We start from the raw sequence: 21,375 nt of genomic DNA, 5'->3' as shown, positions 1-21,375 counted from the left end.
GCACTGGTTCCTCACAGGTCTGCGCGGATGTGCCTTGCGATCACTGCTACATGTCGTGCGTCAAATGCTTCGATGGAGCAAAGCGGCCCTTGCGAGGTCTATCTGCGCAAACATGCGCTCGTTTAAAACAATTATTTCAAATAGGGCGCCGAACCTGCATTTGCGAGCGGTGCAGATGGCGGCACTTACCAATCTTTTTTTTTTTTTTCTCTTTAGGATGCAACATACTCAGCTTTCTCATCAAGAATACAGTTCTAAATGTTGAAGTCATGTCGTTAGATGTCATTCAGAAGGGAACTTTTTTCTGTTACTAATATTTTCCATGAAGTTGCAATTGTAATTTCCAGTAGTGGCGCTGCATTCGCTTTTGCAATTTTCTTCATGGCGCCGTGCTTGAAGCATTTAACGTACGGCTAGTACGGCGTTAGAGGCAGAAATATGCGCTGTTATTATGCTGTTACAGTTCCTCTTTACCGCTGTGGTTGTCATATGCTTTCCCAGTTTTTATAAGTCGGCAACCAGACCCTTAAACGCTGTGCTAAAACATTGTTGTCGTACACTTGCAACGTCGGCGAACCGAGACCACCGACCGATACGCGCAATTCACCTAATCTTGGTAAGTTCGCTCCTATTTAAAAAATGTCCGTGCATCGGAAACGAGCTTAGGAGAGTACAATGATTTCAGCGGCTTCTGCGAGGTTAAAATGGTTCAGTGCCATTTATAATGTCAATGCGTGGGGGCAAGTACAGAACTTGGGCGAGCGCACTAAAAGCATGTTCGGAATGTATCGGCAGAAAGAAAGTAATTTATTGTTTCCGATGTAAAAAGTGCCAGTTATTCTCTGAAAAACGACAGGACCGTACAGAAACGTGCACGCAAGATTTGGAGTGATCGATGGTGTGATCAGCTTTAACAGCGCTTAGTTTTCTTTAGTTCGCGTTCTTTGACACGTCGCTCTTTGCACTACATTGCCGGAGTGAAATAGATTGTTTACTAGGTGGAGGGCTTTTGCTGTGGCAGAAGCCTATTTCATTTACTTCACATACTTTACCACAAGAATCAATCTATTTTGCAGCCTTATCTTTCTTGTACTGCTTCAGCCTTGAAAAGAACAAAGTACATAAAAAAAAGTTCTGTTGGCAGATAAAGATATGTATTCTGCGGCAAGTTCATGAACAAAAACAAAATGGTAATACACCCCAAGAAACTGAAGCTCCTCCTTGGCTAGAAGCAGCTGTGTCTGCAAAACCTTTCAATGAACTGCCTATCGACATTACTAGAATAAACTCTTTTGTTCTAGAAATGCCTTGATACAAGACTTCGTGTGGAGATTGTGGCCCATGCAGCTTTCACTTCAGGAGCCTTGCTCTTTGCAGATCACAAGAACACTGGTGGAAGGATGGATGCCATTCACTTGTAGCTGTTATCAGTCGGAACCGTTTCAACTCATCTTGTGGTGAGTATACAGTTCAAAATCTACAAAATGTTTCATGCATGGTAAGCAAATGATAGTAGCTTACTGATTGAAATAATAAAGATAATTTTGTTTCAAAGTGTGTTGTCCACTAATTATTTTAATTGATGAAATGCTCCGACCAGAAAACGGTTGGTTTGCTCAACTGAGGAGAACATTCTGGCTGAGCTACATGCGTTACAGCAATATGATTAGCAGCAGGTGCACTGCTCATCTCAGGCAGAGTGCTGAATTATGCGATGTGTATCAAAGAAAGCAGTACCACGCATTGGCTGCTAGATCAGTCAAATGTATACTTAGTGGAAACAAGATAAAGTAGACTTCAAATAGAGGCTACTTACTCATTAGCACCCATATAAGTGCAGCCATACAGGTAAAAAGAAAAGCTATATAAGTTTTCCAGAAGCTTCAGTAGTGAAAAATTTGACGTGGTCCAAGGAGTGAACCCTGGACTGTTACTCATGTGGGGCAGTTTGTCTACCAAGTCATCTAACCAGGACACCAGTGGATGGTGGGGCTAGGCTGAATTTATCAACAATGCACAGGACTATAACTTATGTTTCGATCCCATGGACACCAAAAAGGCCTTCCAGAACTGGCCCTTTATGTCTGATAGTGCACAGCTACACGGTACTATTGCTGCACAATTGTTACTAAGGGCCTTGCACTTGAATGTGCCCATTGGACCTGTAAAGGGACAAAACATGGACCAAAATGTAACAATATGTATTAAATTAGATTATGGTGTAAAAAAAAATGTCTGATTTAGTATAGATCGAGCACTACAATATCCAAGAATTGAGGATTTATTTTAATTTGGCACTGAAATTGCATAAAAACGACTGAAGGAATCTCTTGCGGTGAAACACTGTCATCATCCCTGTAACCACGTAACCACGTCTCGGGAAAAAGTCTGATTTTTTTAATTGCACGTGCTCTCTGTTCTTTAACAAGCGCTCACCTTGTTTTATTGTATTGTTACATACATGATCTCACTAGTGACATAACAATATTTTGAGTGCTGTCCAGTGTGCCTGTCAATAAACTGAATCCAGCTTCAGCAGAGAGTGGCCTGGACTAAATTTGAAAGTCACCATCATGCTTGACATAGCTGAATTAGCCTGAACGTCGGTTTTGGTCCAAATCGGATGAAGTCAAATTTTGAGGGTGGTTTGGACCAAATTTGGGGATCATCATTGTGTTTGCCATTGCCAAATTTTGTCAGTGGGACAGCTCGATAAAAGCTTTGTCAGAGTTGGCTGACAGTGGCGGTGGCTGCTCACTTTGAAACAGTGGGCGTGTATGCTTCATTGATTCGGAAAAAAAAAAAAGACGGGCTTTCCGGATTTTCAGTGTGGGCGGAAGCCACATACTCATGAAGAGGATTCTGTCATCTTTCATGCAAGATAAAACCTGAATTCGGATAATTCAAACTTTAGCAAAGCAAGACCGTAGTCATGTGGTATTTTCTTTTCCTTTCATATTTGCGCACTTTGTTTAAATGCTGGAAAAAACAATCATGCAGGAAGTATGTTAGTAGAAAAAACTGGGTCATTTGTACTTGAACCCCCTCTAAAACTTAAGGGTACTTGGGCCTAAACTGAATATAAAAAAAAAAAATAGAATAATTAATCTCAACTAATTAACCAATTAGGTAAAATATAAGGAATACTCCAAACAGAAGAACTACACGAAGACGAATAATATGTCGTCGGTTTCAGTAAGCTACAGTGCTCAGCCTTTTTTTTTTTTAATCCTTGGTTTACATTACATAAAACTGTGCGTGCACGTTTGGTCTATTCATCAACACAGTGGCCACCAATTTGCTGTTCATGGAGCGTTGCAAAAAACTGCTATGCATGTCTCATCGGCTCACCAAAATTTACTCCGGATTTCTTAGCAAAAGCTATCTTCTGGGCAATAAAACGGCACGTGTGAGGTCATGTAAATACCCCTCTGTAAGCTTGTCATGAATAGCCAACAAAAGAATAAAAAACAGACAAATTATGAATAACCAAATTTATTGCTATACACAACAGCACTTGCAGTCTTAAAATGTGAAAGTGCTCAGAAAGACAAGGAAAAACGCTTTTGTCTCGTCCACTTCTCTTGTCCTTGTCTTTCCAAGCACTTTCAAATTTTAGGATGCTATACTAGTTAACCCGGCAAACAACTTTGTTAAGCACATGCAATGTAGCTCTGCTATAGACCTTTTTCCAGTCGCGCCTCTTCTTGCAGACGTCGGGCAAGGTATGTTTGGCAGGGCAGGTTACCGAGGCTCCCTCACATATTTTCTGCAGAAATTCTTTCACAATAGTAGGGTGGTTTATTTTCCAAGCGGCACTTGATCTCTTAGAAGGCAAACCTGGCAGCGTCTTTTCGTTTGTTGCAATAGCAGGCAGGGAAAATGTATGTGGTCCTGAGGGCCAAGTACATGCTAGCAATGCATGTAATTATTGCGCAACAGTTTGTCGCGTCAATGACCCAGCAGACATCTTTCATGGTTTCCGCACACGCAGTGAACTGCTGCCCTACTATGTAGAAATAGAGAAGAAGGCTTCGCACATGTGCAGTAGCATTACTGAAAATAAGTCAATTGGACCTTTTTCCATTTTATCCTGTCTCCTGCAGCCACCAATATCCTGTGCAGCCACCACTTTGCAGCAATGAACTAAGGTCACTCAGGATTGGAGTGCCTACTGAAGAGATCAGAAGTGAATGGCCCACATACTAGGGGCAATGCCTGACACCCCTGAGTGCTGGGAACGGTTCATAAAGAGCATTTTCATAGGAAGTTTTGTTGTAGGAAAAACAAATTTAAGGACGGTTAGTTCGACTGACTGCAGACGAAATTCACTCACCAATGTATTACTACTCTCATTGTGCACTGTGGTGGCTTGGTCATTGGGTGCTTGACTACAGAGCCTGGAAACCCAGCTTCGACCCTTGCCATGTTACAACAGAGACAAAATGCAAGGTGCCCACGTGCTGTGAGATTTCAGAGTACATACATTCAAGAACCTCACTTAGTCATAATTATCTGCATCCCTCCACTACAGCGTCCCTCATAGCCAGTCAATTTGGAATGTTTCAACCAATCCAATTTTAATTCCATCGTTTTTTCACTCTCCAATTATTCCAATCCCGATTATATTCTATTTCTATTCGTCGTGGCTTTTGGTTCAACTTTGCTAAATCTTTCGTGTCCAAATATCTCCCTCCTCTCCCATAAATGGAGGGCGGGAAATACCTCTTAACACCACCTGCCACAGTTAGTAGGCGAAGGCTTCGCATGGACACTGACGCCGAATGCCTGACATTCTTCTCGGTCAGCAAATGCTGTCGCATCAGTACTCGTATAGTTCATTGCATTAGGCGGACGGGAGCAGAGATGCCAAGTAGTGAGGAGCAGTGCAGTGGCATGCCAAGAGAGGGTGTGCATGTTCTGCCCCTTGAACGATCACCACCGCTAGCCAGTCCGCAGTATTGTGACTGGCATGATTGTAAATGAAATGCTAACCTCCATTTCCTCAGCTTCTCACGGCTAAGACATTGAAGTTGAGCCCATGTCCTCTGTGGCAACAGAGGCACCATGTGTCAAATAGGTATGACTGCACAGGGCAGTAATGCTTTGTCACTGCCATTTTAATGCGTCAGCATTATGTAGGTATGTCGGCAGTTTCATGTCACCAGAATTGTCATCACAATTACATTTGAACGAAACAAGTTATAAGAAAAAGAATGGGCCAAAAAATCTTGCTGGGTAAATAATTTGATGCATGTGGGTTAACTAGGTAATTAATTAGAGGGGTAATGGCAACATCCAAACGGGTCACGTGGTACTAACTTCCAGTGGCGGGAAATTTGAAATGTTTGAAACGTGAACGAGCGGGAAAGGGCGTGATTTGCGTGCACAAGTGGTAGGAATGGTTAGAAAGTGTGTAAAGAGAGGTAATCAGCCAATTGCAATCTGAAAAATTCCGAGAGCGCTGCAGGATCTGCAGTGGAGAAATGCGAAAGCCTGAAGAACGGAAATCTGAGCTAGTTGGTGCATTGCAAGATCAAAAAACAGCGCGGCTACTTGGGACAAACAGAGAGGAGAATAACGGACAAGCGCTTGTCCGTTATTCTCCTCTCTGTTTGTCCCAAGTAGCCGCGCTGTTTTTTGATCTTGCGAAAGCCTGAGCATTGCTGCTGCACACGGTACATCGCATGCCTCTTGTTGAACACAACCAGTGTTCCATTGAACGCATCACAGTTCACCACCCTTCTATAATTGGTTTACAGGAAAGGAAAGGCGCAGTATCTGTTACTCGCAGAATCCCGCTGACACATCTTGCGGACAACACAGCAATGAGCATGCTTACGCATTTCTCCAGTGCAGATCCTGCAGTGTTCTCGAAAATGTCCTGCTAAAAGGAGTGAAACAGCAATTATGCAGTGTTTTTGATGTCAGGCGACGTCCTTCAAACTTGTGTTTGAAGTGCAGCCTGGACTGCCCTTGACTGTTCTTGGTGCTAAGAAACTGCACTAGTTCTATCGCTGGATGAAAGTGTTCCAACCCTAGTTCTCCCATTCAGCACCATTAAAGGCTTCGTCCCCCAGAAAAGCCATTGTCCGCATTATGAGCAAAAAAATCATGGGCATGGCTAAGGCAAGTGGTAGCTGGCAGACGATATGGTCATGCATGGCTAGTCATTGAGTTGTGTGATGGCATGAGACGTGGCATGGCCGAATTGGTAGGCGCTGCCAACACAGGTGTGACATGGAAGGGTGAAATCTGAATCCAGCCCTTCAGGACCCCTAGGCCACGAAGATACCTTTGTGTGGCTTGGTTAAAATGGTGCTTTAGATCTCTGTCGCGGTGGTTTTATAAAGTGGTATCTTGCGACTATGTATGGGACAATGCAGCCGCAAGTTAAAAGCTTCTGAACAAGTGAGTGGCAAAGTGTGTCTACACGAAGGTCCACAAGGAAAACCGGCAACTGGCGCCATTAACGCTGGCATGCCATGACCTTAAAGGAAGAGTTTAAGTCCCCCCCCCTTCCCCCAATATTTTTATGAGCTCAGTATTCATTTGCAAGTTAGCGCTTTGCCCTGTGTTTCTTTCACGTCACTGTCTGTTTTGCACTTCAGACCTCACCAAAATGAGTAAACCCCACTAACTAGTCCAAGAAACAGCCCTGAGGAGTTATGTATTCATTTCCTTTTTTTTTTATATAAATTTGTCTTGTTCATGCAGAGAATACAGAACTGTAATAAAAGAATTTGTTGAATGCTGCGACAGTTATAGTACTCTCCGCTGAGTTCCAGAAATTTCACAGAGTACAGAAGCTCAACATAAAATATCAGAAAAAATAAACTGGAACAATTGGTTAGAAAAGCTGCCCTTGCAGCATCCTTCTTTGGCTGTGCCTTAAGCGCGGCTGCACAAGAGGAGGACAACAAAGAATGTACTGGGCCGGAGGCACGTGCTGCCACAGTTCAGTAGTTTGGTTATGCCTTAAAATGTGTGGGAAGCTTATATTTCCCTGCGACCTAGAGCACCACATCTACAACTGATTGCCTAGGACTAGAGGATGACTGAAGCCGGCACCTGCTCTACAGAGCCGCTCTTACTCTCGCAGAACGTTTCATCATTGCAACTTTGCCTTTCACCCTTCTGACCCCAGAACCCGCAAATGTGGTTTCTCCAGATTGAGGCACAACTCGGCCCTTACCGTTAGAGGTGTGCGAAAGCTCGGTTTAGCCCAAAAGCTCGTACTCTGGCTGCTCAGAAGCTCTGTGCCTCAAGCTTGGGCGAGGCCAGGCCGGACACACCAATCCAGAGTATTCAAAACTTTTTTAAAGGCACGAATATGGTTGTGGTGTGCTAGGCGTCACAATACAGCAGTATTTTGCAGCATCCTTCCCACACAAGAGTGTGTGAATTCTCTATACAGATGTTTATGCACCTTTACACCACACACCCCTGGCATGAACAGATCTTTGCTAGCTGTCAACGACCAAGCAGAAGGGCTGCTTGTGGGCTATCGAATTTTGACTTTTCTCTCTTCCTCTTCGGCAGATGTTTAGGTATCAGTTTCCAGATTCGCGGTATGCTGTCAGCTCTTCCACATCTGTTGTGCCAGGCCTCAACAAGCCTCAGTAGAAATGGGCCGTAGCACCTAGTCAAAGCATCTGCGGTCCACGACCTTGTCGGTGCCATGAAAGACACGCAGTGAGCAAGATAAGCTTACCGAGTACTTGGCCACAGAATCAACCCCTTGCTCAGAGGCCGCATGTTTTTGGTGAAGTGAGGAAACCATGTACCTAAATCTTTCCTTTCTTGCTAAGAACACATTATTCATTGCAGCCACAAGTTACAGCAGTAAAAAGAACTTCAGCGTTGCTGGATTCACAATCCAGGAGTGCCACAAATGTCTTAAGCATTCATCAATGCATAAATTGTTCTTGCGTAATAATATAAAAAATTAATATAATTCTATGTTGTGCTGTGCCTCTATATATTCTACAAATTTCAATCTTAAACGCGACAACTGAGCATTTCAAGGTCAACTCATTATTTGGAAATTATTTCTTTCTGTATCATTCTGGGCCAGACCAGGGCCTTAAAGGGCCATTAAACAATATTTGCTCTAATATTCTAGTGAAAGAAATTTATAGAGATGGTCTTTGTGAGTATTTGAGTCAAATTTAAACACTTTGCGTGGAGACAATTGACAACTAATTTTTAAAAAGTGCTCCTGGTTAAAGCTCTCAACTGATTAGGGCGACATGTTCCCCCGCGCAAACCTCCATCGGGGCTTGCTGGTTGTGCCCGCTCACTGGATGCTCCCAGGTGACCCGGGCAGAATGGAACGTGGTGGGGTGCCGTCTCAGCTTGTTTTCTTTTTTTTTTTTCTTCCGTGGCGGCGTGCGTCAGGTTAAGCGTGCAGAGGACGAGCGCCATTTCAGTCGCCAATATTTTCGGTATTACTGACACTAGCATAAAAATTTGTGTGTTGCAAAGAGGACTGATATCTAGAGTGCGTTTTCTAGTTTTCGTAAATAGCTCTTCGTGGGCCCTTTAAGTCTGAACACGTTGTCATGCCAGACTCTGGTCTGTAACACAGATTCCAAGCTAGCTCGGGCTCAGAATTTCGGCCCGTGCACATCTCTACTGACTGCATCACCTCACAAGGTGATTTAGTACAATCATGTCGTATCTGCGCTCTCTCCTGACATGATCAGTGACCTGCAGGATATTCTTATAAACTCATGGGAGATGCCCTCATCAGCACCTCAAGACCAAAGTACCCGAGAGAACTATGGCGTAAGAACGCTCTAACCTACAGCAGCTCCTTACTGGTGGACCTTGACGACTGTCGCCTTTCACAACTGCTTCACCAGATTTGGCAGCTCCTCGGTGAGGACTCACCACCCATGTTCCGCTGCTTCGAGAGCTCTTCTTCAGCTCTTGCTGATGCCCAAGCATCTGCATCTTGCCTTCCCAGCGGCCAGTGACACAACCATGGAGCTGACCAACCAGGTTCATGAGGTGGCCTTCCAGCAAGCCACAGCTGTCTCACCACTGGCAGACTCGGCAATTTCCTGCCTCGAGGCCTGTACTGATGAGCTTACTACCTCAACTTGACACACTCAGGAGCCTGTCCCAAGAGACCATTCACCATATTCCAGTCACCACTTTCCATCGCGCACAAAGAGCCATAACTTAACGCTGCTGGTATGACTGGCAATTCCTACATCCTGCCACTAAGTGCATGTCTCGTGGTTGGGAAAAACCCCTCAAGACCATTAATGGCAACTCGTGGCTCCCCAATGCGGCCACCTTTCGTGGTTTGGTTTGTGGGGTTTAACGTCCCAAAGCAACTCAGGCTATGAGAGACGCCGTAGTGGAGGACTCCGGAAATTTCGACCACCTGGGGTTCTTTAACGTGCACTGACATCGCACAGCACACGGGCGCCTTCCTTTTCGCCTCGATCGAAAAGCGGCCGCCGAGGCCGGGAGTCGATCCCGCGTCCTTGGGAACAGTAGTCGAGTGCCGTAACCACTGCGCCACCCCGGCGGGGTCCTTTTGTGGTAATTGACAAGACCTGTCATAATCCGTTCCTTGTCAACAATGGTGCAGAGGTCAGCGTGATCCTTAAAAAAAAAAAGCCATCTTGCCTAGCTGGCGGGGCAATCGCAACGGGCTGCCATCCCTTCGACCATAGAGACATATAGACTTCGCTCCCTCACCCTCAACTTGGTACCCTGCCACACATTTTGATGAGTGTTCGTCATCGCTGATGTTGACCCAATCATCAGCGCATATTTCTTATCGTACTTTCACTTGGGCTTCATTCAGCATGCAGCCCGACAGACAGCTTCACTCGGCTATCTATATCTGGCGTCGAGTCTAACCTTGTCCCCACTGGCATCGGCATGCTGATACCATCACCTCCTTTGAGAACATCCCGGTGTGATTTCAGTAACTGGCAAAGCGTTTAAATCTCACCCAGCCACCAAAGCATATGGTGTGACCACCACCACCAGCACGATCACATCTCTTGTTTGGTGGTCACCTGCTAAACGGGAGTTCAATCATGATGCAACTCGACATTATACACCCATCATCCAGCGCATGGGCTTCATTCCATCTCATATCTAAAAAAAGATCCAAGTGACTGGCGTCCGTGCGGTGACTATGAAGTGTTGAATGCCAAGACTGTCCACGACAGCTATCCACTGCTTCACACCACATCTGAATGGCTGCACCATTTTTAACAAAGTGGACCTGGTTAGGCACATCACCAGATACCCACTGTGTTTGCCAGCATACCTAAAGCAGCCATCACAACTGCGTTTGGGCTGTTAGAGTATGTGTGGATGCCCTTTGGACTTCAGAACCCAACTCAAACCTTTCAGCAGTTCATTGCCAAGGTCACAAGAGGCCTCCCAGCTGTGTTCGCATACATCGATCATTGATGTATGCGAACACAGTCAGCAATATGTCTATAGATAACGAGAACTACCTGCGTGCAGTTTACAGCACCTCCAACAGCACGGCCTGGTTGTGAATTCTGACAAGTGCGTATTCGCCGTTTTCATGCCCACTTTTTGAGCCATCACAACTTATAGCTGAATTGCCAATTGCTAATATTTACTTATTTGTCAACTTTTGCAAGAGTGAAATTCTCGCGGGAACAAAAAAAAAAAAATTCCTTTGCAGGGTTCGACTGCATGTGCTCCACATTTTGACGGTTGAAAATGAAACTTGCAGTGCTCCGCAACCATTATGATCTGCTGAAGTGGACTAAAGCATAAGTCAATGCAATGGGTGCCAGAGGTTTATATGTGAAATACCCCATTTTTACTTTCAAATGAGGAAGTGCTTACTGAAGAGTTCGAGGAAGAGAGAGATGCGTGCAGACTGTTCTGGGCTTTGGGCCGTTTGCAAGCAGCCTTCATTATTCAAACGTTGACCTGTATTAAACCCATTTCATCCGCTACATTTGGTGGAGGTGCTGGGTAAAACATCCTGGGAATCCAGCCAGTGCCTCGTTGCAGCCGCCATGTGGCAGGTGTTTGCCACCTTTATCTTCTCAAGAGTACCTTCCAATAGCTACCATCCAAGCGACGCAGACTCAGGAACAGTGAGCTGAAGAGACGACGACCTAGAGATCAGCAAAGCGGCTCAGAACGGCTCAGCTTACTGAAGTGAGCCGGCTCATTTGAACGGTTCACCGGCTCACTTAAGCCTGGGTCGCTCAGGAGCGAACAGTGGTCTATTGGAGAGAGAGAAAGCCAACTCTGCCTCTCTCTCGTTCACTGATACGCACCCATTCGACCTCCCGAAACTTAACGAAAGCGTGGAAATATTTGTGTGTCCATACTATCTCCCCTAATGGTGACTACAAAATCTCAGTAAACAGCAACATCCATATTTTTTTAGGCTCGATTCTTACTCTTTATGTCCACTTTATGTCCACGAAGTCCAAGAGAGGACTTCGTTCTTTTGGTACCCTATCGTTTCAAAATTATCTGAATAACATTGGCCATCATTAAACACACTGAGAATTATCCTTAATAAATACTTCGGGCCATCAATCTCTAGCCCAAAATCTCTTGTGGACTGACTGTTAACAAATACTGATAGTGACAATGTAGACAGATATAGATAGTGAATTATAAATATAGAGAAAGCAGATTACCTGATTCGAGGTCCCTCTTATATTCCCGGAGACAGTGAACTCAGGAGGAGCCTGAAGTATAAATGCATCATTTTTTTTAATGCAGTGTGCGCTTTGTAGCTCGAGTCCGCGTTAGTCCTTTTTCACTTTCTAAATCCCCCCTCCCCCCACATGCTTTCTCTAGCTGATTCGTTTTTCGTATATTCCTATAACCCTGTTCAACTTTGCGACAGTTTTTCTCAATGCCCACAGCTCTCAGCGCCCCGGCTTCTCCCACTGCTTCCTTTATTCCTGGCAACAGGTTTCTGGCCCAGTACCCTAACCCAAACTTGTTCAACCTTCCTGTTTTTGCCGCCACATACATACACCGACCGTATTTAATTCATTCATTCATTTTGTATCTACTTAAGCCGAATCGCTCGCCATTCATGCTGTGAAGTCTGGTTTTAATTTTCGTAAAGCATCTGTTCCCGTTTTGAGCACACGACGCTCTGCAGTCAGTGCTGTTCATGACTGAACCAGATATTTTTTTTCTGCTGGGTTGGCTGCGGAAGGGGCCATGCATTCCACATTCGCCCTGTTGTAATGCAGCTTGAGAAAACTATACATAGCAATTATTGAAAGCAAAACAAAAGACGCTCAAAAACAGCGGCTATCACCCGAAGCATACACACATTGCGGCTGCAGGTCGCCGGCGCGGAGCCTCGACACGGCGCCGAAGCAGCCGACCAACTACGTGCGAAGGATTGTGCAGACAGCACACTTTTTTCTTTTCTTTATATGCCGGCCCAATCCACCTGTGCCTGACCACTGGAGTTGCTTTCTCGTACTGCTAATAGATGGCGCTAAAGTAGCAGCAAACAGAAGACCTAACTCTGGCAGAACGGTTCCTAACAGCACTCCAAAAGAAACGCTGCTCACGGTTCCCGATGGTTCACTAGACCAGCGGCTCTCCAAAAGAACCACTGCTCACTAAGCGACTGCTCTCCAAAAGAGTGGCCGCTCAGTGAGTCGCCACTCATTCTCGCTCTTTTAAAAAAGCGGCTCGGTCAAAAGACAGTCGAAGGCGAGATGTTTGCGAGGAAGGGCGGGAAGCATGGCCTCAGAGATCACCCCCGCAAGCGTGGGGATGATCCCAGAGGCAATATGGGACAGCAGACACTTTCTCACAACACTAATAGATGGCGCCGAATTCAGAGGATAGGGAGCCTACGTGTTGCGCCGCGGCGCCCGGCTTAGGGTGGTGACATCTCATGCTAGGGTTCCCTATTTTGGCTAAAAACGGCAGTCAGGCTTGGTGGGCCGCCATGTTGGTTCCCAGTTAGTGCGGAAGCACTTAAGCAGGTATGACAGCGATACGTCTATAAAGGATGATCATGCACAATGAAGAAAAAATACAGGACTCCGTCGTGCCGCAAAGGAGTCCTTTGTTCCCCTTACTTTTTCTTTCTTGTCAGTGTCGAGACTTCCCACAGTATTTGGTTTCTAGTATTTGGTTTCAGTATTTAATTTCTAGGGAGCTTCGCAGGACAAAGGCTATCGATCGAACGGAGCTTCAAAGCAGTGGAGAGACTGCTAGAGGTTTTGGAGGATATGCAGGAGGTGCGCCTGCCAAAGACACCCTAAATCTGCGTACCAGGCTATTAATCGAAGGCTGAAAAGAGTGGGCATACTGAATAGGGTTAATAAAATCTGTCGTGCTCCAAGCAGTTAAAAAGGCAAAGACACCAGACCTCTCCCAGGCCTCAAAGAGCAGAAGCGGCTTGGTGCCTGAATATCCAAGAATGATGAGCGGACAGCACACAGGGGTGCAACAGCTGCACCAATTGCATATTTTGATACGGCTACATATTTCTGCACCAAGCTGTGCATTAAGCGTGAAATTTGCGCCATGCTGTGCCAAAATGCCCCGACTATCCACAAAAGTTTGCCATACTCAGTAACAACTTTCTGCGGCCGTGATATAACCAATCACGATGCTTCAGACACTGTAGCATGCGTCACTGGCATTTTAGTTTTATTTTGAGATGGCATCATGGCATTCCAATGGCTACTCATATTTTCTTTGCATCCATGTGCTTTCACCGCTTTCCAGTTCAGTCACTGTCTATGCGCTGAAGGAACCCTATAACGCAAGTGGGCTGTTTGTGACAAGGCACCACTGCTATTGCTTCCGTGGTGGGCCATAGTGGTACTTGTGATTTTGGAGCAATACTTCAACCCTGCATTTTAAGTGCTGCATGTTTTTCTTGGATGTATCTTAGTTTTTTATGCGGCTCATGGAAGTTTTCGATATCCTGTTGGTTCATTCATGTACACTAAGGTTATTTTTATACTGTCTTGTCGATAGACTCACTTTCCCATCATCAGATAGTGTAGGAGGTGGCTTCTGTGTTTCATCATCAGCCTGACTATACCCACTGCAGGGCGAAGGCCTCTCCCATCCACTTGACCCCTGCGAACTTCTCAACCTCATCCGCTGCCCCCTGCTACGCTTTCCTTCCCTTGGAATCCAGTTTGTTACCCTAAGCGACCATCGGTTATCCTCTCTTCGCATTACATGTCCTGCCCATGTCCATTTCTTCTTAATTTCCACTAGAATGTCGGTAACTTGAGTTATTTCTCTGACCCACTCTGCACGCTTCCCATCTCTTAATGTTACCCCTACCATTTTTCGTTCCATAGCCCTCTGAGTTATCCTCAACTTAAGTAGAACCCTCTTGGTTAGCCTCCACGTTTCAGCCCCATAGGTGAGCACAGGTAAGATGCAACTGTTGCATACTTTCCTCTTGAGTGATGCCAATAAGCTGCTAGTTATAATCTGCGAGTGCTTGCCAAATGCGCTCCATCCCAATCTTATTCTTGTTATTTCCTTTCCATGGTCCGGGTCTGCGGTTACTACCTGTCCTATGTAGACATATTCGCCTACTACTTCCAGTGCTTCGCTACCTAACATAAACTGCTGTTCCTTCCCGAGGCTGTTGAACATTACCTTAGTCTTCTGCATATTGATTTTTAAGCCTACCTTTCTACTTTTCCTGTCTAAGTCATCAATCATTATTTGCAGTTCATCCCCTGAGTTACTTAGCAAGGCAATGTCATCAGCAAATTGCAGATTACTGAGGTATTCTCCATCTACCCTGATCCCTAACTGCTCCCATTCCAAGTCTCTGAATACTTCCTCTAAGCAAGCTGTGAATAGTACTGGGGAGAGCGTGTCTCCTTGTCTAACACCTTTCTGTATGCAGATCAATTAAGGGGAAATGTGGGTGCTCGTTATGATACATGAAGGAAAGAAGCCAACAGTCGGCGAGGCCAAGGAAAGCGTTGGGGATCAAGAGCGAGGGCGAGCACCCACATTTCCCCTGCTTTCGCCCTCGCTCTTGATCACGTTCTACGTGACGCTGGCGGTAACAAAGGACGTTCTACGTCCGCCGCTATGGCTGAGGGTGGCGCTGGTGAACACTCTCAAGGTTCGTATACAGACAACATAAATACCCAAGCAAGTAGCAGGGGGGACAGCGGCCGATGTAGCTCAGTTGGAAGAGCACTGGACGCGATATTCGGAGGTCGTGGGTTCGGTCCCCACCATCGGCACGTTGTTTTTTCTTCTACTTTGTGTTTAATTATCTTTCCCCTAAACAGATTACATTACTAATTTCTGTGATTATCCAAGTAAACAAAAAAAAAAAAGACAAAGTACCATCCCCAACGCTTTCCTTGGCCTCGCCGACTGTTGGCTTCTTTCCTTTCTGTATGGGAATTTTGTTACTTTTTTATGCAGAACTATGATTGTTGTGCACCCACTAAATATATCTTGCAGCACTTTCACGTATGACTCGTCTACCCCCTGATTTCGCAATGCCTGCATCACCGCCGAAGTTCGTGCTAATACAACTGGAGGTGGAACATGTGAAATTTATTTCGAACATCAGAAGGTCGAGAAACGCACAGCAGCCTAGCTATTGAATTCCATAATGCCGTAGTGGAGCCCAAGACTGCCAAAATAACATTTATGCATGCTGCAACATTGAAGTACTATAAGGTATGCATTGTGCATGAAATACATAACCTAATAATCGTCCACCTCTCCTTAATCAAAATATTGTGTCAAAGCCACCGCCAGTCCACAAGAAGTATAATTTACAAGCCGAAGATGTGCTCGCTTGTCAGTTTTCTTTGCTTAAAACTTGCTTTCGGCATTTGCCATTTCGCCTTTTGGTCGGCGTTTCTTTTTGTCTGTTTCTGTATTTGCTTTTTAATCAACATTTTGTCTTTGCACTGCGCTCGCTTCTGGACACAGGCTGATCGCAGTCACTGCTTCAAATTAAGCTCTTTCGGAGCTGCCCTCGCACGACACGAGCTGTGGATTTCGCAGAGAGTAAAACAATGTTTTTTGAGCCTTACAAGCAACATAAAGTCCCATGATTAAGGTTGTCAAACCGTGCTAAATGAAAAAAAAAAGAAAAGGCATATTCTCTAGCTTTTTTTATTTAGCCTCTTCAATTTTATGATTCACATTTTTGTGTGTGTGATAGCATGCCTAGCAGTACAAAAAGCTTATTTACAAAAATAAATACACGCAGCATCGGTGATAGGTGGCCTTTGCTAGATTTCCTTTGGATCGCATTCATACAGTCCGATATTCACACCTCTTCATTCTTTTGTGCCGAAAGCAAAGTTCTTCCATGTTTAACAGCTCCAAAATTTGAATTTTTTTTTTCTTGTGAGCTGCTCCAAATATGAATTTTATTGCTCTAAAACGAAGATTTTGCTGCTCCAAAAATCGCTACAAATCTTATTTGAGCTTTTGCACCCCTGAGTACATCCTTTTAATGAACCACAGTGTGAGTAATCAGTAGTCTTTCTTGAATGGTTAGTAATAGTGCTGGCTCACTATTTCCTTATCTCAGCATCATTCCACATTACAGCAATGTGGTGGGTTCGACTTCCACTTCCAATTTTCTCAAATGTGTACCAGCTATGGCCCAGCCTGGTGCTTGGCTTACCAGGGCTCATGGCTTAGGAAAGGAGGAAAAAGGAACTGCATATGGGCTTCTGCTGCACGAAGCGGACTTAGGGTTGTCTAATGGTGGAACGAATCGTGAATTTTGGTTCATGACCCTTTTCCTGAAGTGAACTAGAATACCTTTTCCAAGCATCTTATCCCAGAAGAGCCCAGAATCAGGCCGGGTAAAATCTTGTACCCACCAGCACCAGGATCGAAACTGGTACCTCCTGAATGTGAGGCAGATTCTATCACAAGGCCATCATGTCTTGGTGGGGTAGTAGCCCATGCTCGGGTTCTCGTTCTAATGGTGCTCAACGTGGCTTTGGAAGATCTTAAAAAATCTTAATGATCGTTCATGAATTCAGAAAGGCCTTGGTCAAAGGTGCGCTGGTGTATGCAGTACATTTTCGTTTTTTTTTTTTTTTTTTTTACAGAGCACTTGGGGTGGATTCACACACCAGATCCGTGTCATTCCGTGATGATTATGGTTAAAGGATAATACTAAGTTTGTTCTTGAAAGAACTGACCAAGCTAGAAAAAATTTCATTGCAAGAAGACATCAGTAAAAAAAAATAATATACACTGGGACGAGCTGTCTGAAATTTTCAGGAAATTCATAGCTGTGCTTTTTATTTCTGAAACTTAGCCATTGTCAAATATGTTAAACTAGCATGTAGAACAATGTTTCTGTAACACTGATAGTCTTTACCTGAACACACTCACACACACACAAAAACTGGATCGGTGAAATTTTGTGTTTAGCTCTGCACAAATTTAGTTAAGCGGCAACAAATTTCATGGATATATATTTTATAGACAAACAATGCCATGAAAACTAAAAGAGCAGTGGGCAATTAGATTATGTACTGACCAAAAATATTTTGTCATTTTTGTTTTCTTGGGGTATTGTACTAAACTTAAATCTAACATATTGGACCAGCCAAAGACACGGGAACACAAGAAAAAGAAATGCTGCGCATTCAGAAGGTACCAGGTTTGATTCCAGGTGCCGCCAGGTACTCAACAGTTTTCCAACTGGTACAGGATCCAACTGGTACAGGATCCAACTGGTACAGGATCCAACTGGTACAGGATTTCCCCTGACCTGATGCTTGGCTCTTTTGGGGTGAAATGCTTTGGAAATGGGTCTCAGACCAAACAGTGTTGTCCCATGTACTTCTTTGTATTGAGTTCCCATGTCCTTGGCTTCCCATGTCCATGTCCAGCAAGTTAGGTTTGCACCAACTGGTCTGCATGGCCACTATGTAAAAAAATATATATCAGGAAGCACTACAGATATGTCGCAATAATACTAGCTGTGCCCCCCCCAACAGGGTAGGCACCTAAATTCACCCCTGCTACCGTGGTAAATATGCTCTCAATGACCTCATTGGATTTTCTCCCTGTCCATTGCCCGGACAGACTGTTTCCATATTGGGACATAGATACATGCTTTAGTGAAGGCCTCCAGAAATTTCAACTACCTTGTCTTTAACTTTAAATGTGTGTCAACATCGCACAGTTCACGGCATTGCTTTTCACCTCCATTGTAAAGGGACTGCCGCAACCAGGATTTCATCCCGTGTCCTTGGGTTTAACAATTGAGCACCCTAATCCTGTGCCACCGCAGTGGCTATTACCTATGTGGGGACGGAATCAAGATGATGAACAAAAGCTGCAAATCGCCTCCAAGGGATTCCTGTTTCAGCACACGCACCAAACAGGGAAGGGCCTGGAAATCGGAACAATGCAATAAATGCCGGCTCCTGGGAAAGGTAAGACATGAATGATCTCGCTGCAACACAGAATGAAAGTATAATGCTAGTAGCTGTCACATGGCACTCACATGGAAACATTTAATGTTCTATCAGTAAAATAAATTGGCCTCAACCAAAAAGAGCAAATAAAATTTGCCCCTAGTGTCAGCAGTGCATTTGCTGTTTGCAAGATAACATATAGGAAAGCGTGAATATGATTTGGCAGTGTAAACCAAAGAAACACGGAGATGAAGAAATGATAAAACAAACTTGGCATTTCCATGTGCGTTCCTTTCGTCCTTGGCCTGTTAGCACAGCCAAACCACACTGCAGTGGTGTGCCAGCTAGCCCATCAAAGCATGCTACTGGAAAGCTCTTTGAGCAATTATACAATTCTATTTCCTACCATGACAGGCCTACGTGGGCACTCCATATGGAACAGACTGGTTCAGCCTAGTCCCACCTTGTGCACCTGAATGCCCTCTCACTGTATTTGACAGCTACTGGAAAATATGCACCAGCATTTATTTTGTTAACGCGCTACAGCTGAAAGAAGCGATTTCACCAGCTCTAGTCAGGAATACAAAAAGGATCTATACAATGGCCACAGAAATAGCACTGTCACTGAGTAGATTTGCTGGTGAACATTGAAAAACATTTTTTTTACCGTGCCCATCAACAGCAATTACCTTGTATGGTGCACAAGACAATATACAGTCATAACTAGAAACAGAATTTGAATTCACCTAGAGTTGATGCAAAAATGTAATTAATATTATCACGCTTAGCTAAAATGTAGCTTAGCTAAAATGTAGTCGTATGACCGGGTTAGTCCTATCTAGTGGTCAGAACAGTCCGGCAGATATGTACTGGCACCCCCCCCCCCCCCCCCAACCCCCTCACCCTTTTCTACTGCTTTGGCTGTCACGGTGCTGACCGAAATGCATGCCCAGTGCCAGCTTCATAAATAAGGTCACTTCGATTTCATATAGTAGCGCTCTTGTGGAGCAACCTGTTTTTGCCAGCACACATTTTGTACCCACCTTTCATGAGGCACAAGGCATTCATGGTGCAGGAGAGCCCATGAGCAGAAGCTGCGACGTAGCCAAGATCCCAAAATCACTGTGCAGCAAGAGTATTTCGGCACACACTGAAACAAAAAATAGAAATGGTTGCTCTTGCTAAGACAGGGCTATTCGGGAGCAAAACGGAGGCGCACTCGAAAATGAGCCGCCGGCGACCGATCGAAGCACGGGTATTGAAGGGACTGCTTCCTGGCGCACGGAGCTTCGTAGATCCTCTACGCTTCACTTGAAGCCACCGACTCACAGCAAGATGCCGCAAAAAGAATTGAGATCACTTAGCAATAATGCATCGATGCAGACAAGCTGTAACGTGAGAAGAGCGGCGCCATGAGGAAAGTACGGGATGCCACCGTAAGTGTTTTGCGCTGCATTTTCGCTGTACTTACGAAAGTCTGAAGAAACTTGCAAGGATGGGTGCCGCCCAGTCTATTTTGCAGAATACATTCCAGTCTGGTCAATCTGAAACACGGCGCGAACAAGCCTCCCGCTTGCTTGTACGACTGCGCGCCAAAATTGAAAAGGAAAAAAAAAAAAAAGCACCTGCGGCTGCGGAGGCGGCGATAAAAAAAAGCGTCTGGGTACGAGAGTACACGCGAGCAAAAAACAAAAATAAGCAATTTATTACGTCACATCCGCCAGATTACAAACAGATCCTCCTCGCCCACCTTCTTTCTTCTCGCGCATGCGCAGCTTACCAAGATCGCGCGGTGGCGACCGGCAGGTATAGTGTTCTAGAATTGGGAAGTGTGCCGTCTTCGGCGTGCGGCAATAGGAGCGACGTGGTCGCCGGAGCGATGAAAAGCGTAGGTGGCGCTGTCAGCCGTAGGAGCGCATCACAAGCGCGCGCGCCGCAGAGCAAATGCTTGGGGCGTCTGCTTCTGCGGCTCGTTTCCTGCGTGAATTTTGTTGCATCGCGTTGCTTCTCTGGTTGTTGTACTATGGCGCGTTGTTGAGCGAAGAGCGATCATTGGGTCAAGCAGGAAAACACATGTTTGCAGAGAGCACAGTAACAGTTCCGTCCGTCTCGTATGACTTCCGCCCCCCCCCCCTCCCCTCCTTCTTTTACTGAATGCTCTTTTCCTTCCTTTCGTTCTTTCTTCTTGCTCATTGCGCGCTTTCTGCTGCCTTGCCTATTCGAACCCTTCCCTTCTCGAAATACACTCAAAGCATGGTTGACTCAAAGCATGGTTCCCTAAGCAACAGCACCGCAGAAGGCCTTCGGGTAACTTTGCAGTCCACAGTCGACCTCGTTGCATACTTATCTGCAAAATGCGGTTTTACATACATTATCACATCGAGACTAAGCCAAGACAAACTAGAAAACCTCTTCGGCATCGTGAGGCAATTTAATGGCTGCAACGATCATCCCACGCCGGCTCAATATTTAGTGACAGTTAATGCCCTGGCATTTTACAACTAAGTGAAGCCCCCAAAGACAGGAAATTGTAATGCTGAAATTGTAAATGCCTTACTTGGAATTAGCCGTACAAGCGAGAAACCTACCCTTCTTCTTTCAAATCCTATTGATGAGCTTGACCGTTTGGTTGACGAGATAAGGCTCGAGGGCGTCGAAGCTACTTTGAATTCCCTTCCTTCAGATGACCACAGATACGTCACATAGGCACAGTTCTAGCCGTCTCATAGCTTATATTGCAGGATATGTCGCTAGAAAGTTCATGCAGATGTCAAAATGCAGTATTTGCTCCGCTTATCTCATTTCAAGCAAATCGTCCGCGGCACAAAAAGGAAAAAATCAATTTATCTCAAACTTCGACCACGGAGGTCTTCTTTATCCGTCCTCGGAGCTTGCAAAGCTCGTGCACACACTGGAAGAGTCTTTCACGGTTTTTTTTTTAGTTCAAGAAAGATTA

The 21,375-nt window shown here is 45.1% G+C and overlaps 2 protein-coding genes across 12 annotated transcripts; one reads left to right on the top strand and one right to left on the bottom strand.

Annotated features, from left to right (window-relative positions):
* The first annotated feature begins 211 nt into the window (after window positions 1-211).
* On the top strand, window positions 212-5,879 carry LOC146207108 (uncharacterized). 2 transcript variants are annotated; one of them, XM_084600527.1, is made up of 3 exons: window positions 212-616; window positions 1,378-1,457; window positions 4,107-5,879. In XM_084600527.1, the coding sequence occupies exons 1-3, from the start codon at window positions 452-454 to the stop codon at window positions 4,207-4,209; spliced, it is 348 nt and encodes a 115-aa protein (XP_084456653.1). In that variant the 5' UTR covers window positions 212-451; the 3' UTR covers window positions 4,210-5,879. The 2 variants fall into 2 exon arrangements, with proteins under 2 accessions (XP_084456653.1, XP_084456695.1); XM_084600569.1 differs by lacking the exon at window positions 212-616 and having other exon boundaries at window positions 1,342-1,457.
* On the bottom strand, window positions 2,025-20,088 carry LOC146207107 (uncharacterized). Of its 10 annotated transcripts, none has more exons than XR_014706541.1 (5): window positions 19,891-20,088; window positions 19,463-19,569; window positions 18,303-18,394; window positions 11,673-11,723; window positions 2,025-2,162 (listed from the first exon to the last, which is right to left on the bottom strand). XR_014706541.1 is itself a non-coding variant. In XM_084600621.1 (3 exons), the coding sequence occupies exons 2-3, from the start codon at window positions 19,485-19,487 to the stop codon at window positions 17,643-17,645; spliced, it is 306 nt and encodes a 101-aa protein (XP_084456747.1). In that variant the 5' UTR covers window positions 19,488-19,569; window positions 19,891-20,088; the 3' UTR covers window positions 17,066-17,642. The 10 variants fall into 10 exon arrangements, 3 of the variants coding, with proteins under 3 accessions (XP_084456833.1, XP_084456747.1, XP_084456788.1); XR_014706546.1 differs by lacking the exon at window positions 2,025-2,162 and adding an exon at window positions 9,106-11,135; XR_014706533.1 differs by lacking the exon at window positions 2,025-2,162 and adding an exon at window positions 9,106-11,119.
* Between the last annotated feature and the right edge of the window lie 1,287 nt (window positions 20,089-21,375).

This window comes from Amblyomma maculatum, chromosome 1 (genome assembly GCF_055883805.1).
Source record: "Amblyomma maculatum isolate TAMU_Amacu chromosome 1, ASM5588380v1, whole genome shotgun sequence".
In the NCBI taxonomy this organism is placed as follows: domain Eukaryota; kingdom Metazoa; phylum Arthropoda; class Arachnida; order Ixodida; family Ixodidae; genus Amblyomma; species Amblyomma maculatum.
This window is presented reverse-complemented; position numbering and strand designations above follow the sequence as displayed.